This window comes from Protomyctophum parallelum, assembly GCF_964188405.1.
Source record: "Protomyctophum parallelum genome assembly, chromosome: 3".
Taxonomy (NCBI): domain Eukaryota; kingdom Metazoa; phylum Chordata; class Actinopteri; order Myctophiformes; family Myctophidae; genus Protomyctophum; species Protomyctophum parallelum.
In genome coordinates this window covers 3847343-3871578 of record NC_139698.1, presented here as the reverse complement: position 1 = coordinate 3871578, position 24236 = coordinate 3847343, and the positions used below count along the sequence as shown (strand labels likewise).

The 24236-nt window shown below is 45.2% G+C and overlaps 1 protein-coding gene across 1 annotated transcript; it reads right to left on the bottom strand.

The window, feature by feature from the left end:
- Nucleotides 1-23885, bottom strand: proser3 (proline and serine rich 3; the record flags this gene model as incomplete). The annotated part of the gene is made up of 14 exons (XM_083761299.1): nucleotides 1-87; nucleotides 2521-2602; nucleotides 10445-10631; nucleotides 11768-11845; nucleotides 11945-12020; nucleotides 15304-15701; nucleotides 16697-17544; nucleotides 17639-17817; nucleotides 18170-18255; nucleotides 19536-19612; nucleotides 20857-21005; nucleotides 22397-22758; nucleotides 22988-23129; nucleotides 23875-23885. The coding sequence occupies 14 exons, from the start codon at nucleotides 23883-23885 to the stop codon at nucleotides 42-44; spliced, it is 2721 nt and encodes a 906-aa protein (XP_083617425.1). The 3' UTR covers nucleotides 1-41.
- Nucleotides 23886-24236: the final 351 nt, after the last annotated feature.

Genomic DNA, 24236 nt, shown 5'->3' with positions numbered 1-24236 from the left:
ACAAACATAAAAACATGGCACTGCGTCAACGTGTCCTGGATTCATTCAGTCAGCTGTTGGAATTCCTCCAAAATGGAGTCCACTTCACTGAAAGACAGAGAAAAAAATATATTCTTTTTAGTACACGTGTTAGTACAGGATTCCTCAAAGTGGGTGCCTCAGAACTCTGATCATACTTGATCATATCGGGGATTGATCAATATGTCTTCGGTTTAATAATTTTTTATTATTATTTTGAAGTTGATTATCTTTGTCCATGAACCTTTCAGAAGGTTCCGTCACCGTTCCATCGTCTCAGACATGTTTGACATCTGAAACATTTTCTAAATATGAATTTAAGCTCATTTTACTTCAGTGTTAAAGGACAACTTTAGTTTTTTTCAACCAAGGTTCATGTTTTAGGTTGTTATTAGAGAAACTAAAAGATGAGTGTTAATTTTCTTTCATTTGTTGCTTTCTTTCGTTTTAGGGATTTTAGCTGTTTTTGACAGGGGGGTGGGGGCATTCGAGCATGGGCCTAAATATGTAGTTTTTTTACAACATTTTATGGTGATTTATTTTTGTATTATTTACTATAGTCCTAATAAACCCCAGGAAATTACATCTGGCCACAGAAGATCACAGGATCTACTGAATGTGAAGGTAGCCTACTGGGGGAAGGCTTATACTGTGTGTATAGGCTCAATATGTCAGTTTGACACATTCAGTAGATCCTGTGATCTGTTGTGGTCAGATGTAATTTCTTGGGGTTTATTAGGACTATAGTAAATAATAAAAAAATAAATCAGCACAATATTTTGTAAAGAAATACATACTTAGCCCCATGCTCGAATGCCCCCGCTCCCCAGTCAAAAACTGCTAAAATCCCTAAAACGAAAGAAAACAGCAAATGAAAGAAAATGAACACTCACCTTATAGTTTCTCTAATAACAACCTAAAACATGAACCTTGGTTGAAAAAAACTAAAGTTGTCCTTTAAGACCCCTCTATGCTTAGTAAAAACGGACCCGAGTCAAACTGTACTTGGTGTGTTCTTTTTCAGCCCACTGTACACCACAAGTGTCTTTCAGCAAAAAAAAAGCAGATCTGCAAGCTCACGTTGTGACGCGTTGTGAGCTTGTAGATCTGCTATTTTCTGGTGCATGTTTTCCCGACCAGAATAGGAATGCTGGGGCTTACATATTTACTACCGTTAATATGACAAAAGGGGCTATAACGTAACAATGAAAAGGTTATTTATTTACAGGAGTGACCCGAGACTAAAATGTTTAATGTTTAAGACTTCTACATGCTACAGTATATACTAGTACCAACTGAAGAACAAATAATGAATGAAAGCGGGAACCCATTTTGGTGTTAGCATCATGTTATGCTTTAGCTATTGAAAAATAGCAGACCTACAAGCTCATAGCGCGCCACCGAGTGGCGCGCTACGAGCTTGTAGGTCTGCTATTTTTTGAAAAATCGAAGAACGACTGACAGAAACATAGCTTTTTCAGAAAACTGTATTTTTTTATCCCACGATTTTGTAACCCAGTTTTCTTTTTCACCCAGTGCCAATTGTCTAATGTAATCCTGGGCGCTACACTTCCTCTGCCAACCTGGGGGGGGCAGCGGACTGACCTCATGCCTCCTTCTATGCATGAGGAGTCCAAGCTGCTTCTTTTCACCTGACAGAGGGGAATTTCCCCGGCCGGACGTAGCGCGTGGAAGGGACACGTTATTCCAACCAGTTCCTTTCCCCTCTATCAGGCGCCCCGGCTGGCCAGGGGGAGGCAGTTTTAGAGACCAGGATTACGGCATGTTTTTGTGAGGGTACCTACCCTAGGGGACACGGGGAGAACATGTGAGAGTACCTACCCTAGGGGACACGGGGAGAACATACAAACTCCACACAGAAAGGCCCTTTCGCCAACCCCACCTTCGGGTATGGGCACTGATGACGCGGAGGAGAGAACACGCCGCCAGCACCCACAGCGTCCCGAGCAGGAATCGAACCCAGGGCCTTAGCTGTGAGGCGACAGCACTACCAACTGTGCCACCGTGCCCCGTGCCCCCCAAAACTGTCATTTTCAAACAGACATTTAGAGAATCTGATCTCAGGTCAGAATGATATAATGGAACAGCTCGTACCTCATCTGGGCCTTCACCCGTGATCTGATCTCAGGTCAGAATGATATAATGGACCAGCTCGTACCTCATCTGGGCCTTCACCCGTGAATAGAATCTGATCTCAGGTCAGAATGATATAATGGAACAGCTCGTACCTCATCTGGGCCTTCACCCTGATCTGATCTCAGGTCAGAATGATATAATGGAACAGCTCGTACCTCATCTGGGCCTTCACCCTGATCTGATCTCAGGTCAGAATGATATAATGGAACAGCTCGTACCTCATCTGGGCCTTCACCCTGATCTGATCTCAGGTCAGAATGATATAATGGACCAGCTCGTACCTCATCTGGGCCTTCACCCGTGATCTGATCTCAGGTCAGAATGATATAATGGACCAGCTCGTACCTCATCTGCTCCTTCACCCGTGCCCTCTGTGTGCGCAGAACCTGCAGCAACGGGTCGTCCTCGAACTCCGTTTCATCTGAATCTGAACAAAGACAAACAGACTTTAGACCAGAGGGTCTCCTCCCTTTAGACAAACAACAGACTTTAGACCAGAGGTTCTCCTCCCTTTAGACAAACAACAGACTTTAGACCAGAGGTTTTCCTCCCTTTAGACAAACAACAGACTTTAGACCAGAGGTTCTCCACCCTTTAGACAAACAACAGACTTTAGCCCAGAGGTTTTCCACCCTTTAGACAAACAACAGACTTTAGCCCAGAGGTTTTCCACCCTTTAGACAAACAACAGACTTTAGACCAGAGGTTCTCCTCCCTTTAGACAAACAACAGACTTTAGACCAGAGGTTTTCCACCCTTTAGACAAACAACAGACTTTAGACCAGAGGTTCTCCTCCCTTTAGACAAACAACAGACTTTAGACCAGAGGTTTTCCACCCTTTAGACAAACAACAGACTTTAGACCAGAGGTTTCCACCCTTTAGACAAACAACAGACTTTAGCCCAGAGGTTCTCCTCCCTTTAGACAAACAACAGACTTTAGACCAGAGGTTCTCCTCCCTTTAGACAAACAACAGACTTTAGACCAGAGGTTCTCCACCCTTTAGACAAACAACAGACTTTAGCCCAGAGGTTTTCCACCCTTTAGACAAACAACAGACTTTAGCCCAGAGGTTTTCCACCCTTTAGACAAACAACAGACTTTAGACCAGAGGTTCTCCACCCTTTAGACAAACAACAGACTTTAGACCAGAGGTTTTCCACCCTTTAGACAAACAACAGACTTTAGCCCAGAGGTTCTCCTCCCTTTAGACAAACAACAGACTTTAGACCAGAGGTTTTCCACCCTTTAACAAAGACAAACAACAGACTTTAGCCCAGAGGTTTTCCACCCTTTAGACAAACAACAGACTTTAGACCAGAGGTTCTCCACCCTTTAGACAAACAACAGACTTTAGACCAGAGGTTTTCCACCCTTTAGACAAACAACAGACTTTAGACCAGAGGTTTTCCACCCTTTAGACAAACAACAGACTTTAGCCCAGAGGTTCTCCTCCCTTTAGACAAACAACAGACTTTAGACCAGAGGTTCTCCACCCTTTAGACAAACAACAGACTTTAGCCCAGAGGTTCTCCTCCCTTTAGACAAACAACAGACTTTAGACCAGAGGTTTTCCACCCTTTAACAAAGACAAACAACAGACTTTAGCCCAGAGGTTTTCCACCCTTTAGACAAACAACAGACTTTAGACCAGAGGTTCTCCACCCTTTAGACAAACAACAGACTTTAGACCAGAGGTTTTCCACCCTTTAGACAAACAACAGACTTTAGCCCAGAGGTTTTCCACCCTTTAGACAAACAACAGACTTTAGCCCAGAGGTTCTCCTCCCTTTAGACAAACAACAGACTTTAGACCAGAGGTTCTCCACCCTTTAGACAAACAACAGACTTTAGCCCAGAGGTTTTCCACCCTTTAGACAAACAACAGACTTTAGCCCAGAGGTTTTCCACCCTTTAGACAAACAACAGACTTTAGACCAGAGGTTTTCCACCCTTTAGACAAACAACAGACTTTAGACCAGAGGTTTTCCACCCTTTAGACAAACAACAGACTTTAGACCAGAGGTTCTCCACCCTTTAGACAAACAACAGACTTTAGACCAGAGGTTCTCCACCCTTTAGACAAACAACAGACTTTAGACCAGAGGTTTTCCACCCTTTAGACAAACAACAGACTTTAGACCAGAGGTTCTCCTCCCTTTAGACAAACAACAGACTTTAGACCAGAGGTTCTCCACCCTTTAGACAAACAACAGACTTTAGACCAGAGGTTCTCCTCCCTTTAGACAAACAACAGACTTTAGACCAGAGGTTCTCCACCCTTTAACAAAGACAAACAACAGACTTTAGACCAGAGGTTTTCCACCCTTTAACAAAGACAAACAACAGACTTTAGACCAGAGGTTTTCCACCCTTTAACAAAGACAAACAACAGACTTTAGACCAGAGGTTTTCCACCCTTTAACAAAGACAAACAACAGACTTTAGACCAGAGGTTTTCCACCCTTTAACAAAGACAAACAACAGACTTTAGACCAGAGGTTTTCCACCCTTTAACAAAGACAAACAACAGACTTTAGACCAGAGGGTTTCCACCCTTTAACAAAGACAAACAACAGACTTTAGACCAGAGGGTCTCCACCCTTTAACAAAGACAAACAACAGACTTTAGACCAGAGGGTTTCCACCCTTTTCACCTGAACCTGTCGCCTGGTTGGGCTCAAAGAGTTTAACCCATTTAAGGCCTGACGTCGAAATAAAATCACACCTGTGTGAACCGAGTGGTGCAACAACTCCCCTCTCTCTCCCTCTCCCCCCTCCTCCTCCCTCCCTCTCTCTCTCTCTCTCCCCCCCTCCTTCTCTCTCTCTCTCTCTACCTCCCCCCCCCCTCCTCCTCTCTCTCTCTCTCTCTCTCTCTCTCTCTCTCATTAGCAGGCAACAGTGCAGCACTAATACTATCTCTCTCTCTCTCTGTTTCTGGCAAACAGCGCCCCTACTGGTACTAATAGAGCGTCGCAGTCCCTCCCCCTTTCAGAACAACGAACGGCCCAGGTAATGATAACGCAATGCATTTCCCCATAGGCCGTTCTTATTTAATTCATTTAAAGACCTTTTAAGCGTCGTACGAAGCCAACTCTTGTCGTGACAAATCATGACAACACACAGAATTTCTCGGGCCAAACAATGGTCTGTCGCTCTACAGACCATGTCTCCACATCAGCCACTCCCACTCTCCATTCCCTCTCTCAGTCCTCTCAGTCACACACCTGTTCCCCCCCCCCCTCTTCAGCCCGACCGTGCCATGCCCATTCCACACCTGAGAACACTTCTGCAATCACCCTGCTCCCTATAAGACTGGACTCACTCCACTAACACACTGTCAGGACATACAATCACCCTGCTCCCTATAAGACTGGACTCATTCCACTAACACACCGTCAGGACATACATTCACCCTGCTCCCTATAAGACTGGACTCACTCCACTAACACACCATCAGAACATACAATCACCCTGCTCCCTATAAGACTGGACTCACTCCCCAAACACACTGTCAGAACATACAATCACCCTGCTCCCCATAAGACTGGACTCACTCCACAAACACACTGTCAGAACATACATTCACCCTGCTCCCTATAAGACTGGACTCACTCCACAAACACACTGTCAGAACATACATTCACCCTGCTCCCTATAAGACTGGACTCATTCCACTAAACACACTGTCAGAACATACAATCACCCTGCTCCCTATAAGACCGGACTCATTCCACTAACACACTGTCAGAACATACAGTCACCCTGCTCCCTATAAGACTGGACTCACTCCACTAACACACCGTCAGGACATACATTCACCCTGCTCCCTATAAGACTGGACTCACTCCACTAACACACCATCAGAACATACAATCACCCTGCTCCCTATAAGACTGGACTCACTCCACTAACACACTGTCAGGACATACATTCACCCTGCTCCCTATAAGACTGGACTCACTCCACTAACACACTGTCAGAACATACAATCACCCTGCTCCCTATAAGACTGGACTCATTCCACTAACACACTGTCAGAACATACAATCACCCTGCTCCCTATAAGACTGGACTCACTCCACTAACACGCTGTCAGAACATACAATCACCCTGCTCCCCATAAGACTGGACTCACTCCACTAACACACTGTCAGAACATACAATCACCCTGCTCCCTATAAGACTGGACTCATTCCACTAACACACTGTCAGAACATACAATCACCCTGCTCCCTATAAGACTGGACTCACTCCACTAACACACTGTCAGAACATACAATCACCCTGCTCCCTATAAGACTGGACTCATTCCACAAACACACCGTCAGAACATACAATCACCCTGCTCCCTATAAGACTGGACTCACTCCACAAACACACCGTCAGAACATACAATCACCCTGCTCCCTATAAGACTGGACTCATTCCACAAACACACCGTCAGGACATACAATCACCCTGCTCCCTATAAGACTGGACTCATTCCCCCAAACACACTGTCAGAACATACAATCACCCTGCTCCCTATAAGACTGGACTCATTCCACAAACACACCGTCAGAACATACATTCACCCTGCTCCCTATAAGACTGGACTCATTCCACGAACACACCGTCAGAACATACACTGGCTACGTTTACATGGACAGTTAAATCCCCTGTTCATCCAGAATAAAAGTTAAATCCTATTAAAAGTTGTCATGTAAACACCTACAAAAACTTAAATGGGAATGAAAATGGCCAATCTGATTTAAACTTAGATCTGATGTAACTGACCGGTTTATTCAATTTTTAAATCCTATTGAAACAATTGTGGACTCATGTAAACACTCATTCGGATTTTAGTTCATTCTGGTCTTTCTGTGCATGCTTGTTTCCATGTAATTGGTATATGGCTATATTATTAACTTTAGTTTTTTTCAACCAAGGTTCATGTTTTATGTTGTTATTAGAGAAACTAAAAGGTGAGTGTTCATTTTCTTTCATTTGCTGCTTTTTTTCGTTTTTGGGATTTTAGCAGTTTTTGACAGGGGGGCGGGGGCATTCGAGCATGGGGCTAAATATGTATTTAAAAAAATAATAATATGGCGATTTATTTTTTTATTATTTACTATAGTCCTAATAAACCCAAGAAATTACATCTGGCCACAAAAGATCACAGGATCTATTGAATGTGTCAAACTGACATATTGAGCCTATACACACAGTATAAGCCTTCCCCCAGTAGGCTATACCTTCACATTCAGTAGATCCTGTGATCTTCTGTGGCCAGATGTAATTTCCTGGGGTTTATTAGGACTATAGTAACTAATACAAAAATAAATCACCATAACATTTGGTAAAAAAATACATATTTAGCCCCATGCTCGAATGCCCCCGCCCCCCTGTCAAAAAGAGCTAAAATCCCTAAAATGAAAGAAAGCAGCAAATAAAATAAAAATAACACTCACCTTTTAGTTTCTCTAATAACAACCTAAAACATGAACCTTGGTTGAAAAAAACTAAAGTTGTCCTTTAAGAAACTAGACATGTTTAATTTCACATCTCTGAGAGAAACCTCTCATAGGCTACAGGATACATCAAATATAAAGTAATACTGCATAAAAGTGTTTTTTTATTATTATTATTTTGTTTTACTGAAATGTAGTGTAGTAAAAGTAAACAAAAATTGTACTTTAGTACTTTAGTAAATGTGAAATGTGGAATGAAATAATGGGATTTAAAAGTATTGTCCATGTAAACACTCATTAAAGTATTGACCATGTAAACACTCATTCGGAATGACCTTTCCCATGTAAACACGCAGCAAAAAACATTACTTCTGAATTAATTCATTCTGAAGTTTTCATTCTGAATGAAAAAGCCCTCCGTAGCCACTGTTGTTCCAGTGATCTGCCTTAATGGACTCCTGGTTTTCTTATTTTGGTCTCCTAGAGAAGGTATTTTGGATTTCATGAGCTTTGTGTAACTTTTGGACTTCTGGCTTATATGCAGTTTGAATGCTTTGAATGTTTTGCATTGTTGGACTTCCTGTGATTTTTGCCATTTCGCTCCTGAAGTTTTGCCTTTTTATGGATTTACATTTTACATTGACTTTACTTTGGCTGTATGCTTCTCTGTATTAATAAATACGTTCATTTAAGACTATTCTGCGTTTGGCTCTGCACCTACAAGCTACACGCTCGTACCTACAAGCTCGTAGCGCGCCACTCGGTGGCGCGCTATGAGCTTGTAGTACGAGCTTGTAGATCTGCTATTTTTCAATCGCTAAAGTCTAACATGATGCTAAGTTAAAACACCAAAAGGGGTTCCCTCCCAAAATGGGTTTTAAAACGAGCACAGGAGCAACACTTACATCTACAACGTGACCGCGGTGCACAAGAGAAAAATACTTGTGTAAAAGAAGAACACAAAATTACTCACACACACCCACCGTCTCCAATTGCAATCAGATGATGTCATTAGCAGCTACTACTAGTCAGTAAAATGATTATGTGAATAATAATACAGTAAAGAGTAATAAAACAGCCGTGCAACTCTGGAAGAATTCAAAGTATGAACGAAACGTCCTGCTGTGATACTTTGGAATGGACCGACGTCCCGTTGGCCAGCGTGGGGTTAACATTTAGAACCTGTGAACGTGTGCGAGACGCACAGGAAGGTCACGAAGGTCACGACCTCTGTGACCTCTCAAGTTGGACCCTGTGACCTTAAAGGAGGTGGTATTTCCTGAGGCCTCGACGCACCTGACCTGACCACACTGTGGCTCTGTGCTGTCCGTATGCGCTGGTTGAGATCGTGAATTGATTTATTGATTGATTGATATTTCCTTTTGGCTTGTTTTATGCTTTTTATTAAAAATAAAACTCATTTATTATCAACGTGATTTACACTAAATAATGGCTGTACATTCATTTAGGGCATTTATCATTCCAGCGTGACTGAAGCCATTCTGGACGGGAACCCCTTTTGGTGTTTACAGGATATTTTGTTATACTTTAGCTATTGACAAAATATATAGAAATAGCCAATAATGCACTTATTTGTTAAATATATTTTATATCCCACGATTTTGTAACCCATTTCTCACCCCTGTGTCAATCATCTAATGTGATCCTGGGCTCTACACACCCTCTGCCAACCTAGTCCCCATATATGGGGGACAAGGAGAGAGCAACCTAGTCCCCATATATGGGGGACAAGGAGAGAGCAACCTAGTCCCCATATATGGGGGACAAGGGGAGACCAACCTAGTCCCCATATATGGGGGACAAGGGGAGACCAACCTAGTCCCCATATATGGGGGACAAGGGGAGACCAACCTAGTCCCCATATATGGGGGACAAGGGGAGAGCAACCTAGTCCCCATATATGGGGGACAAGGGGAGAGCAACCTAGTCCCCATATATGGGGGACAAGGGGAGAGCAACCTAGTCCCCATATATGGGGGACAAGGGGAGAGCAACGGACTTGAACTCATGCTTCCTTCATGCCTGAGTGTCCAAGTCGCTCCTTTACACCTGACAGGGGGGAGTTTCCCTGGTTGGACGTAGCGCGTGGAAGGAACTTATTTGCACAAAATATCACCTGGACCTCTTTGGTGGGGACATAACAACTACAAATAAAGGTAAAGAAAGCCTTCTAGCATGGAATTCTCCTTTAAGGATAAACCCGACGCTCGAATGCCAACTGTGCCGAGTTGTGGAGGAGGGACTACATGGGGATATGGGTGATAGTAGATAGGTAACCCAACCAGCCCTCCATTAGTCATAAACGTGGTGTCATGGACCACAGTGAGAGGCCAGGAGGACATGCAGCAGAAAACAAAACGGCAGCGTGTGTGGCATTTCACAAGGCATTTGTAGAATCCTCCTCAGGTCTAATAAATGCAGGTTAAGGCGCAACCGAAGGAAACCTCGTTAAAAGACATGAATAATTTGAAAGATGCACCTCTGCGTGACGCAGGGCGGTGCAGTGGACAACCTGTGTGGTCCCGTCTGTAAAACATTCCCCCCACATTAACCCCAACGGTCAAAGGTTCCTCCTCTCTCCTCTCCTCTCCTCTCCTCTCCTCTCCTCTCCTCTCCTCTCCTCTCCTCTCCTCTCCTCTCCTCTCCTCTCCTCTCCTCTCCTCTCCTCTCCTCTCCTCTCCTCTCCTCTCCTCTCCTCTCCTCTCCTCTCCTCTCCTCTACCCTCCCCTCCCCTCCCCTCCCCTCCCCTCCCCTCCTCTCCTCTCCTCTCCTCTCCTCTCCTCTCCCCTCTTACCTTGGGCCTCCTGCAGCAGCTGTGTGATGACCTCCAGAGGTCGCTGGAGGTCATCGAGGAGGGGGGGCGGCGGGGGAGAAGGGGGCGGGGCCGGGGACTGGGGGGGAGGGGCCGGGGGAGGAGACACGGGACTCCTCCTCCTCCTTCTCATCCTTCTCCGTGTGGGGAACAGGACCTCTGACACCACCTGGTGGAAGAGGAGAGAAACGGCATGCTTTACTACTGAACCTCCCTGCCTGAAAAACGCTAGCTTAACCCATTTATGTAGCTTAAACATTATGTTATAATTTAGCTATTGGAAAAATAGCAGATCTACAAGCTCATAGCGCGCCACCGAGTGGCGCGCTACGAGCTTGTAGGTCTGCTATTTTTGAAAAGAATCGTGAAAATGTGGCGCAAATCTTTGAATATATATATTCTTTCAGAGCCAACGTTTTTAACTCAAATCTTTGCTTCTCTGGGGGACTACATATTTTCAGATGGGGGGGGGGTCCCTGGAACTACATATTTTCAGATGGGGGGGGGGGGGGTAGCCTGGTTAATAAACCAGACTAATATCGCACGGATCCGCGGGATATTAGTCTGGGGAGGCTCAGCTTGGATTTCATTTCCAGGGAAACATTTTCTCTTTGACGCAATTGGTCAGAGCTACTGTCAGTCAAAGGTCTCAAGCATTGAACGTCACTGTACCAAAGCCCGCCCATATTGCATACCGTGTCCCTATTGGGCGCACACGTTCTCGTGTGTAGAAAATGGGCGTACAATTGAGCCTCTCCAGACCGAAATCCGCCGGTAGGCAATTTTTTTTTGCCAACGGCTGATTCGGTCTGGTTTATTAACCAGGCTAGGGGGGGGGGGGGGTCCCTGGAACTACATATTTTCAGATGGGGGTCGGCGACCAATTACATATAATTTCTGAAATATTGAGCACCAATGATGTTTTAAAAAATTGTCGACGTTTCAGCGATAAATGGGTTAAACACATGCAGAAAGAAAATAAATCCCCGTTCATTTTCCTCATAGACTTTTCAAAAAGTATTTATTTAAAGACGTTTACGCCGCGGACAAAGACAACTCTTGTCGTGACAAATCATGACAATAAACACTTTTGTTGTTGTTTTTCTTCTTTGTAATTATTTGTTTGGTCCAACATATTGTGTGTGTTGTCATGATTTGTCACGACTCGAGTTGGCTTCGTACGGCACTTAAAAGGTCTTTAAATAAATACGTTTTGAAATCTCTATGAGGGGAAAAATGCATTGGGATTCATTTCCTGGGCCCTGGCGTCGTCATGAAAGGGGGCTGTGACGCTCTATATCGTACCTGCCCTAGTGCACAGTGGATTGGAGAAGATGGAGGGGCCCGGTCCCCAGTGCGCTCCTCTACGGATGTCCCCTGGTACGTGTCCTCTTGGCCCCTGGATGTCCCCTGGTACGTGTCCTCTTGGCCCCTGGATGTCCCCTGGTACGTGTCCTCTTGGCCCCTGGACGTCCCCTGGTATGTCCCCTGTTGGCCCCCGTCTCCTCTAGAGCGTTGGGGTCTCGCTGGAGTCTTTCTGGAGCCAGTGTCGGCATGTCTGCATGGAGATGGAACATGTTAATGGCATGTCTGCGTGGAGATGGAACATGTTAATGTCATGTCTGCATGGAGATGGAACATGTTAATGTCATGTCTGCATGGAGATGGAACATGTTAATGTCATGTCTGTATGGAGATGGAACATGTTAATGTCATGTCTGTATGGAGATGGAACATGTTAATGTCATGTCTGCATGGAGATGGAACATGTTAATGTCATGTCTGCATGGAGATGGAACATGTTAATGTCATGTCTGTATGGAGATGGAACATGTTAATGTCATGTCTGCATGGAGATGGAACATGTTAATGTCATGTCTACATGGAGATGGAACATGTTAATGTCATGTCTGTATGGAGATGGAACATGTTAATGTCATGTCTGCATGGAGATGGAACATGTTAATGTCATGTCTGTATGGAGATGGAACATGTTAATGTCATGTCTGTATGGAGATGGAACATGTTAATGTCATGTCTGTATGGAGATGGAACATGTTAATGTCATGTCTGCATGGAGATGGAACATGTTAATGGCATGTCTGTATGGAGATGGAACATGTTAATGTCATGTCTGCATGGAGATGGAACATGTTAATGTCATGTCTGCATGGAGATGGAACATGTTAATGTCATGTCTGTATGGAGATGGAACATGTTAATGTCATGTCTGCATGGAGATGGAACATGTTAATGTCATGTCTGTATGGAGATGGAACATGTTAATGTCATGTCTGCGTGGAGATGGAACATGTTAATGTCATGTCTGTATGGAGATGGAACATGTTAATGTCATGTCTGTATGGAGATGGAACATGTTAATGTCATGTCTGCATGGAGATGGAACATGTTAATGTCATGTCTGCGTGGAGATGGAACATGTTAATGTCATGTCTGCATGGAGATGGAACATGTTAATGTCATGTCTGTATGGAGATGGAACATGTTAATGTCATGTCTGCATGGAGATGGAACATGTTAATGTCATGTCTACATGGAGATGGAACATGTTAATGTCATGTCTGCATGGAGATGGAACATGTTAATGTCATGTCTGCATGGAGATGGAACATGTTAATGTCATGTCTGCATGGAGATGGAACATGTTAATGTCATGTCTGCATGGAGATGGAACATGTTAAAGCACCAGAAAGCAAATCATACTGTAATTTGGTCCATAGCGTTAGAAGGACTTCTCCTTAGCGCTATGGTACTTTTAGCTCTGGTCCATAGCGTTAGGAGTTATGGTACTTTTAGCTCTGGTCCATAGCGTTAGGAGTTAGTTATGGTACTTTTAGCTCTGGTCCATAGCGTTAGGAGTTAGTTATGGTACTTTTAGCTCTGGTCCATAGCGTTAGAAGGACATTTATTTATTTATCCATATTTTGATAATTCCTCTAATCTGGTGTACAGGTGATGACATGCACATTACATGCATAATATAATTACATGTTCTTTCTTTTTTTTAAATAATGGGCAAATTGGCAACCAAAGCCTAAACTGGTGACCACTAGGTGGCGCTGAAAGAGTTAAATCTATTGATTTATATTTTTTATAGAACACCTATGCCATATCACAACACGTACGGATGTGTGAATGTTTGATCAGATAGAATCTATCGTACCGTGTACCATAGGCGGAGCTTGAACTTGACGCCTGGGGGTGCGACTGCTTGGCCAACGACACCCGCGTGCACGCAATTTTTTTGACCTTTATTTTATTATTTTAGCGTTTTTACAATGCCCTAACCCCTAAAAATGAGTTATTTAGGTATAGTACAGCAGCTCACACACATACACACATGCACTACAGCCATACAGCGAGTCATCATATCATGATAAGAGAGATGATTACAAACTACAGTCAGAAGCCAGAAGTTAAGTTTAAAAAAAAAAAAAAAAAAAAAAAACTGCACTGCACCCCCTGAACCACCTCAAGCTCCGCCCATGCCGTGTAGCTGTCCCAGCAATGGGTATTTTGTAATAATCTATTTTATTGCTTACCTTTCTGTTTATGTATAATATGTGAACATTATATGTATGTTTATTTGGGTACATATTGTATTTGCATGCTGTGTGTGGTGCCTACAGGTCCTTTATTGCTGTTCATTATGACCTAGAAGGGCATGTAGGAGCAGAGCCCTGTGGTTAGAGTGAGGCAGCATTGATTGCACCTGTGTGAGCTGAACTCAGTCAGAACAAGCTGAGTTTCAGTCAGTGGTGCAAGGAACTCTTCCCACGTCTAAAAAGAGTGTCCTTAAATAAAGAATATAAGAGAAGATAACGTAGCTCTCCTAAAATAATCTGCAGAAGGTGCACACGGTACGTTATGTTGTTTTCTTTGTCTGTAAACATGGTATGTTACATGTTGTTGTTTTCTTTGTCTGTAAACACGGTATGTTACATGTTGTTGTTTTCTTTGTCTGTAAACACGGTATGTTACATGTTGTTGTTTTCTTTGTCTGTAAACACGGTATGTTACATGTTGTTGTTTTCTTTGTCTGTAAACACGGTATGTTACATGTTGTTGTTTTCTTTGTCTGTAAACACGGTATGTTACATGTTGTTGTTTTCTTTGTCTGTAAACAGTGTTGTAATTCTGTCGATCGTTTAATTGTTTGTGTACGTCTCATTGTGTTTGTTTACATATAATACGGACGTCATGATTGACTGACTGACAACAAGGACATTCATATTTCATGTTTCATTGTGTTTAAAAGGATGTTGTTATGTTTTGTGTTGCCGTTTTTCACGTTGTCAATGGGATAAATAAAAATTAAAAAGCCCTCTCGATATCAGTTGGGACGTTGTCTTATTTCTGCACCAGATGAAGATGGTTTAGGAGCAGTTACACAGTGGCGTGCACAGATAGACACTAGGGGGTGCTAGAGCACCCCCTGCCCTTTGGCAATGTGCTCTTAAAAAAAAAACGTTTTATTTTTTTTCTTAAATTTGTAGTGTGTGGACCATGCGGTGACATTGATCAAATATTGATAAAAAAACGCTTCTACTATATTATTTAGGCCCCCCACAATCTAAAGCTATGTGTTTCTATGTCAGTGGTTCTTCGATAAAAAATAGCAGACCTACAAGCTCGTAGCGTGAGCTTGTAGATCTGCTATTTTTCAATAGCTAAAGCACCAAAATGGTTTCCCGCCCGAAAATGCGCTGCACAAGGTGCCCTTTTTTTCACTTGAGCACCTGCCCCTCTAAATGTCTGTGCACGCCACTGCAGTTACATACCGTGTTGAGTAGGTTCTGTTCAGATAGAATCTATCATACCGTGTTGAGGAGGTTCTGTTCAGATAGAATCTATCGTATCGTGTTGAGTAGGAGGTTCTGGGCGTATTCCTGCCGTGCACTTTCTCCTGGCTCCGCCTCCTCTCGGCTCTCCTGCGCTCCCCCCCCTCCTCTTCTTCTTCTTCTGTGCTCACAGGAGGCGTAGCGCACCGCAGCGGCCATGACGACGGCCGCCGCGCCGACCCGCGTTTACCGAGCCCCCCCTCCTCCTCCTCCTCTTCCTCAGAGGAAGAGGAGTTTTTGGGAGGCACACCCTCGGCCCTCCGCCGGGACTGCTGTTGTTGTCGTGGCGGTGTGGAGGAAGGGGGAGGGGCGTGGCGGCCGGGCGAGGGCAGCGCGTCACAGAGGAGGTGTGTGGGGGGGGCGGGGGGGACCTGGACCTAGGGGGGGGGGGGGGGGGAGGGGGAGGGGGCGATATGTGGTGATGAATATCCTCGACATGTGCGACGATACCTTTCAGAGATATATCGCGCATATCGTGATACAGTGAATGCTAGGCATGTAACGATATATCGTATATCGCGATATATCGCGATATATATATATTTTAGGGGGGGCTAGTGTGTGATAAATGTCAGCTGTAATCATATTCCATCATATTCACATGACTTTGGAGAGGAATGAGACAGTAGAGGCCTGGAGAGGGCAGCTGTATATGTGTCTGTGACTGTGCCCAGGTGATGGTCGTTATTGATGCTCGTTAATACATCAAGGAAGGCAATTATCTTTGCAATGTAGTTAAATAAAAATTGTGAAAAAAAGCTTTGGGGGGGAAGATAAATCATTTTTTTTTTTTTGTCTAATTTGTCTGGAAAGTCATTGTGTTGAAAATATCGTGAAAAATCGTATTGTGAACCTCATATCGTGATACGTATCGTGAGTTGAGTGTATCGTTACATGCCTAGTGAATGCACAGTCTGTGATTAGCAGTTCTGTACTTCTGTCGAACGACGGATTCGTTCGCCAAAAACAATACGTATTTTTCGTCTAAATGGTGGGTTTGCTCGTTTTTCTTTTTAGTATGTTGTTACCTTGTAGTTTTTGTTAACTTGTAGGTGGTTGGTCAGTTAAAACCCCTTTTGGTGTTAGCATCATGTTATGCTTTAGCTATTGAAAAATAGCAGATCTACAAGCTCATAGCGCGCCACCGAGTGGCGCGCTACGAGCTTGTAGGTCTGCTATTTTTTGAAAAATCGAAGAACGACTGACATAGAAACATAGCTTTTTCAGAAAACTGTCAGGATGTAGAAGACATTTTTTAGAATCTGATCTCGGGTCAAAATGGGTTAAGTAACTTGAAAATTAAACATAAAAAACGCATGAAAAAAAAAAACATATCTGTGATATTATATTTCTCCATATCGACCACGCCTACCTGGACCTGGGCGTCGCTCTGGAGGACTCCACTCGGGGGGAGGGGCGTGGCAGCGGGGCGGGGCCAGTGACACGTCACCGCGGTTTCCTGGGTTTGTGACGGAAGGTTGGATGAAGGACGGACCGTTTCGGTGGAGCTGTACCGAGGGCGCTGCTGACCTGGGTTCTGAAACTGCTGTTGACCTGGGTTCTGAGACTGCTGCTCACCTGGGTTCTGAGACTGCTGCTGACCTGGGTTCTGAGACTGCTGCTCACCTGGGTTCTGAAACTGCTGTTGACCTGGGTTCTGAGACTGCTGTTGACCTGGGTTCTGAAACGGCTGTTGACCTGGGTTCTGAGACTGCTGTTGACCTGGGTTCTGAGAGCTCTGTTGACCTGGGTTCTGAGACTGCTGTTGACCTGGGTTCTGAAACTGCTGCTGCCCTGGGTTCTGAGACTGCTGCTGACCTGGGTTCTGAGACTGCTGTTGACCTGGGTTCTGAGACTGCTGTTGACCTGGGTTCTGAGACTGCTGTTGACCTGGGTTCTGAGACTGCTGTTGACCTGGGTTCTGAGACTGCTGTTGACATGGGTTCTGAGACTGCTGCTGACCTGGTTTCTGAGAGCTTTGTTGACCTGGGTACTGAGGGGACTGAGACTGCTGCTGCCCTGGGTTCTGAAACTGCTGCTGCCCTGGGTTCTGAAACTGCTGTTGACCCGGGTTCTGAGGGGACTGGGACGGCGCTGGGAGCCAATGGCGGGCCAGCTCCATCTTCCTCCTCAAACGCCATTGGAAGAGGATGTCGTCTGCCAGGCGTGGTGCAGAGGAGGCGTGGCCAACACGGAAGACTGAGGCTGAGCGCGGCGCTCCTGTAAAATCCATAAACACATTGATCGCAGCGGTTATTACGGATCTAATATCCACGCACTGACATTAGCATGGCTACGCGAGGCTCTCTCTTACCAGCAGTGACTGGTTGTTCCTCTGCTGTGGGAGCGAAGGTTCTTCTCACTGGTTCCTCTGCTGTGGGAGCGAAGGTTCTTCTCACTGGTTCCTCCACGCTGCCCGGAGAGGAGAACTCTGAGCATCCCAGACCCTCGGAGCTGACGATGGGGACGGACTCACTGCTGACCGAGCCCTCACTGCACATGAGGAAGTGCATGACAACACGTTAGCAACGTGCTAACAACAGAGCCCTCACTGCATGAGAAAAAATGACACGACAAGATGCTAACAACAGAGCCCTCACTGAGAAATGACATGACATGATAGCAACATGCTAACAAGATGCTAACAACAGTCTCTGATCTGGCCATGCTGGAGTGACCGAGTGTGAGTGAGTGAGTGAGTGGCCGAGATTTGTGGTATTGGAATTCAGCTCTAGGGTACGGCTCCATGTTTGTAGTTCTCTAGGGTATGGGCACTGGTATGATGCGGAGGAGAAAACACGGCTCCATGGTTGTAGTTCTCTAGGGTATGGGTCGTATAGCCTACCTCCTCAGCAGCAGCCTGCCGGCTCGTTCCTGGAGTTGCAGGATGTCGGTGTCAACGAGGTCACCGTGGGAGGTGTCAGACAGACCCTGGTGACCGGTAACACAAATATATACGGTCACATTACTGGGTGAAACACCCCAGACAGTCCACCCGGTAACACAAATATATACGGTCACATTACTGGGTGAAACACCCCAGACAGTCCACCCGGTAACACAAATATATACAGTCACATTACTGGGTGAAACACCCCAGACAGTCCACCCGGTAACACAAATATATATACGGTCACATTACTGGGTGAAACACCCCAGACAGTCCACCCGGTAACACAAATATATACGGTCACATTACTGGGTGAAACACCCCAGGCAGTCCACCCGGTAACACAAATATATACGGTCACATTACTGGGTGAAACACCCCAGGCAGTCCACCCGGTAACACAAATATATACGGTCACATTACTGGGTGAAACACCCCAGGCAGTCCACCCGGTAACACAAATATATACGGTCACATTACTGGGTGAAACACCCCAGACAGTCCACCCGGTAACACAAATATATACGGTCACATTACTGGGTGAAACACCCCAGACAGTCCACCCGGTAACACAAATATATATACGGTCACATTACTGGGTGAAACACCCCAGGCAGTCCACCCGGTAACACAAATATATACGGTCACATTACTGGGTGAAACACCCCAGGCAGTCCACCCGGTAACACAAATATATACGGTCACATTACTGGGTGAAACACAGAAAATAATAGAATGCAAGTTCAGCCTATGATTAACTATTAACACCCCCAGTGGCATAAACGGAGTTCTCCATCCTATCAATTAGTAACGCCCAGCGCTCAGGATGGAGATTAATAAAAGGACGGAGATTTATTGATATCAAAACCGCTCACATCGCTCCACAGGCTGGGAGCATCTGTTGCGCCCCGGTTGGGACGTCATCGAAAATGAGATTTAAGATGAGACCGAAAATCTTAAAACGTGAATAACTCTAATCTAAATCTAAATCATTCCGTCCAGTTCTAATCAAAGATGATGTTTTGGACGGGCCATCGCGGTCCTGTCACTAGCCGCGTTAGAACGTATCATACCTCCCGTTGCTGTCGATCGCCTGGGGAGTGTTTTGGCTACATCTAGCTACTTTCAGCTACATCTAGCTACATTCAGCTACATCTAGCTACATTTAGCTACATCTAGCTACATTCAGCTACATCCGCGATAGCGCCTGGTGCGTCGCTAAATGTGCTCCGCTGCTATGAATCGCTGGGCGTTCGTGGTGTTAACTATTCACATCCCAAGTAGGTACAGAGCATATGTTTCCACCTGAAAGGGGACTCACCAGAGCAGAGAAGTCCATGATGTCTCTACGTCTGACTGGACTGCAGGTCTCCGTGTGCTGCTGCTCTGGTACCGCTGCTGGGGACAACAGAACCACAGGCTGCTTTTGATCCAATACCATAAACCAGTACCAGTTCAGTACTCAAAGTGCTTTACAGAGCAATGGAGAAAGAAAGAAAAGAAAAGCAAGGCATAAAAGATTAAAAATAATAGCAGTAATGCAGTACAGTACAGTACAGTACAGTACAGTACAGTACAGTACAGTACAGTACAGTACAGTACAGTACAGTACAGTACAGTACAGTACAGTACAGCAGTAATACAATACAGTGAGTGTAGTCATAACAGTGTTATGTAGTCATAGCACTTTATAGTACACATGTATATTGTATAATATATAATATAGTATAGTATGTATAGTTGACATAGATACTCCACTGTTACGTTCTTAGTTTATACATGATTCATGATAACTACTTTTTATATGTGTGATGTATGACATGCTTTTTGTTTTTGCTTAATGTAAGTCGCTCTGGATCAAGAGCGTCTGCTAAATGCCTAAATTGTAAATCGAGTACAATAAATTTAAAAGATCAATTAAAAGCAATGTTGTAGAAGTGGGTCTTGAGCTGTGCTTTAAAAAATGTCTACAGAGGCTGCCTGTGGAAGGTACAGTTAAAGGCATTTTTTTAGGCAAAGCGAGCAGGCCAGCAGTGTAAGACCTTAGGGGGCGGTTTGGGACATATTTAGGCAGGCAGTCATGTAGGTAGGAAGGTACGAGACCATTGAGAGCTTTATAGACAAGTCAAGTAATTTTAAAAACAATCCTAAAAACAACCAGAAGCAAATGCAGTGAAGCCAAAACTGGAGTAATATGTTCTCTCATCTTAGTTTTAGTTCCAGACTAGGTCTACAGACCTGGTTTGGGGCTCTGGGTGCGTCTACAGACCTGGTCTTGGTCTCTGGGTGGGTGTATAGACCTGGTCTTGGGGTCTCAGTGGGTCTACAGACCTGGTTTGGGGCTCTGGGTGGGTCTACAGACCTGGTCTTGGTCTCTGGGTGGGTCTACAGACCTGGTCTTGGTCTCTGGGTGGGTCTACAGACCTGGTCTTGGTCTCTGGGTGGGTGTACAGACCTGGTCTTGGTCTCTGGGTGCGTCTACAGACCTGGTTTGGGGCTCTGGGTGCGTCTACAGACCTGGTTTGGGGCTCTGGGTGGGTCTACAGACCTGGTTTGGGGCTCTGGGTGGGTCTACAGACCTGGTTTTGGGGCTCTGGGTGGGTCTACAGACCTGGTTTGGGGCTCTGGGTGGGTCTACAGACCTGGTTTTGGGGTCTCGGTGGGTGAGGGTCTGCAGGGTAGAGGTGAAGGGTCTCTCATCCACCAGAAGGACTGTCCTTCTTCTTCTTCTCTGCTCTGCTGGCGCTCTGCTCGGCTCCGCGGACGGCCGTGGCGGAAACGATCGACATACCTGTGATACACATGATACTGTATCTACTGTACATACCTGTGATACACATGATACTGTATCTACTGTACATACCTCTGATACACATATCTACTAGGGCATTAACGACTTGAGATTTTTCCCAGTCGACTTGTCGGACAGTAAAGTTGAAGTCGTATCGATTTATCGTTTCTGGCGGCGGGGGGGGGGGGGGGGGGGGGGGGGGATGCGGACGCGCGGGGATTTAACAGGGGCGGGTGCCGCGCGCTCAAATACGGAGCATGTCAAACAAAGCACTGCGCATTCAGTGGCCTCTCCAATATGACACAGTCACAGTGCATGTATCATCTATATCAGAGGTTCCCAAACACCGGTGCCGTCCGCGGGACACGTGGCACTGGTACACAAAAGGGGAATTCAAAGTTTTGCGTCGTTTAAATGTCCAATCTTTGTATCTTTAGCAGCAGCAGCTGTAGGCTATTTTGTGGCGATCGCGTTAATGAAACCAAACGCTACACGCGGTTCCGGTACAGGATTATTATTTCATGTGAATCATGTCAAAATGAAAAGATGATGTTATCCAGGTAAAGTAGTGGTATTGGCACACAGCGCAGCAGCAGCACCGAGAACACAATAAGAGATATAACATTATTATTCTCCTCCTCCTCCTCCACAACTCGATAACGTTCTCATTTTCTGAGCCATGCAAATAAACAACAACCCGCACTGACCGGAGACGGAGAGGTTCATGTGCCCTGCGCGTAAAGCTTAGCCAGAAACAGACAGTCATTGCGTCAGCATGAATGTAGCCTCGGGAACCCAGACGTTATATTTCCAGCACGGAGGTGAGGGGGATATCGTTTGGGGGTAACGTTTGCGTGCTTCTATCTGTTACTTCTCTGACACAGCGCAGTTCAAACAGACTTCAGCCAGTCTCAATAGTGGGACACCGCGCGCTGAGAGCCACATAGCCTACACAGCTGCATTTGGTTTTTAATTAAGGGCGCGTTCTGAATGCAATGAAAAAAGGGGAGAAAAAAAAAAAAAAAAAGCTCAACTTTCGACTCACGCTGCTGCGAGTCGACTCGTGACTCGTTTATCGATAAATCGATAAATCGATTTTTTGATTAATGCCCTAATATCTACTGTACATACCTTTGATACACATGATACTGTATCTACTGTACATACCTCTGATACACATCATATCTACTGTACATACCTTTGATACACATGATATCTACTGTACATACCTGTGATACACATGACATCTACTGTACATACCTTTGATACACAGGTACACACAAGGTATACACAAGTGGACTCGGTCCCAGACTTTATTTTCTCTCCCTGGGAAAAAAAAACGTCTGTGTTTCCGAGGCTATACTAAACGAGAAAAGTGCATAATAGCGTACTTTGCCAGCACAGAATCCTGTTGATCTCCAGAGCCTGGCGGTCGATCTCCAGAGCCTGGGGGTCGATCTCCAGAGCCTGGGGGTCGATCTCCAGAGCCTGGGGGTCGATCCGGTTTCCCTGTGGACGGTGTGAACCTGGTCTCCATGAGAGCAGCAGTGTCATCTGGAGAGGAACTCTGCTCCGTCGACGGCCACGACTCACAGAAGAACCACGGCTGCCTCTCCTGCTCCGAGGCGGCGACGGTGGAGGAGGAGGGGGCACATGTTGGTCGGTCCGCTCCCCCAGCAGGGAGCCTCGCCTCTGGCCTCACAGGCTGCCGTTTCTGGGGCGCGTTTCTGGGGACTCGCACGGGACTCAAACTCTACGGAGCGCGGACATGACAGATGAAGCAGAGGGGGTTATTGTTCAGTGGGGAAAAAAACAAACAAAAGGAGAAGTCTTAAGTTCTTAAAGTTAAAACGTTGCTCTTGATTTCATGTTATTTGTGGAACACAGATGCAGCTAGAGGTAACAGCTCTTTATGCTTTTGCATAAAGACTGTTCTGTTAATAAAGTGTTCAGAATTAATCAATCCCTAATCAGGAACAAACCGTGTGTCTCTTGTTCTTGGACAGGCTGTCGGTGCGTGACGGGTGGTAGTGGGACTTTCCCACGGGCCGGGGGGGTGGGTCGGTGCGTGACGGGTGGTAGTGGGACTTTCCCACGGGCCGGGGGGGTGGGAAGGGGTTCTGCCTGCTAAACACCGCGGCACCACTGTAACATGCACACGCACGCACGCACACACACACACACACACACACACACACACACACACACACACACACACACACACACACACACACACACACACACACACACACACACACACACACACACACACACACGTCTGTGACTCTGAGAGTGTAACAAATGGAACCAAATGGACCCTTACAGATGATATGTATAGTATTATAACTAATTTGGACCTGGGGTAGCTCTGGTCCATAGCTCTAATGCCTGAGCTATGGACCTGGAGTATAGCTCTGGTCCATAGCTCTAATGCCTGAGCTATGGACCTGGAGTATAGCTCTGGTCCATAGCTCTAATGCCTGAGCTATGGACCTGGAGTATAGCTCTGGTCCATAGCTCTAATGCCTGAGCTATGGACCTGGAGTATAGCTCTGATTCCATAGCTCTAATGCCTGAGCTATGGACCTGGAGTATAGCTCTGTTCCATAGCTCTAATGCCTGAGCTATGGACCTGGGCTAGTTCTGGTCCATAGCTCTAATGCCTGAGCTATGGACCAGAGCTAGACCTGGGGTACATTTGGTTCCTTTCAGAGTTAACTTAAATCAACAATGCTACAAAAAAAAACAACATATTGTTAATTAATACCTAATTAACATACCGGTAGTCGTAATAACACAGTAGTAATTAACGGTAACATATTATTGATATTATATATAATAGTACTCAAAGTGTGTCTGTAAAGCTTACCTGGATTTCATATCAAAAGCAGAGAGTATCCAGAATCATGTCACACAGTGACTCAAAAATGAGCTGCTCTCTCTGGTCTGCTGCTTTCAATTAAGATCAATGACAATTCATTACATTAATTGTCAATTATTCATAAGTATGTCCACGCACGTGCCTTTAAGGGTGTGATCAGAGAACGTTATTGATTATTACCATGAAGCAAACATCAACAACTTGACGAACTCCCACAGTTGAGTCTCTCTAGACTCAAATAAACACAACCGCTCACAAACGGTGGCAACAGTGTTGCCAGATTCTGCGACAGAAACAAGCATTTAATTAACATCGGTATAATGGCCCTAAATACTTTCAGATGTTTATTA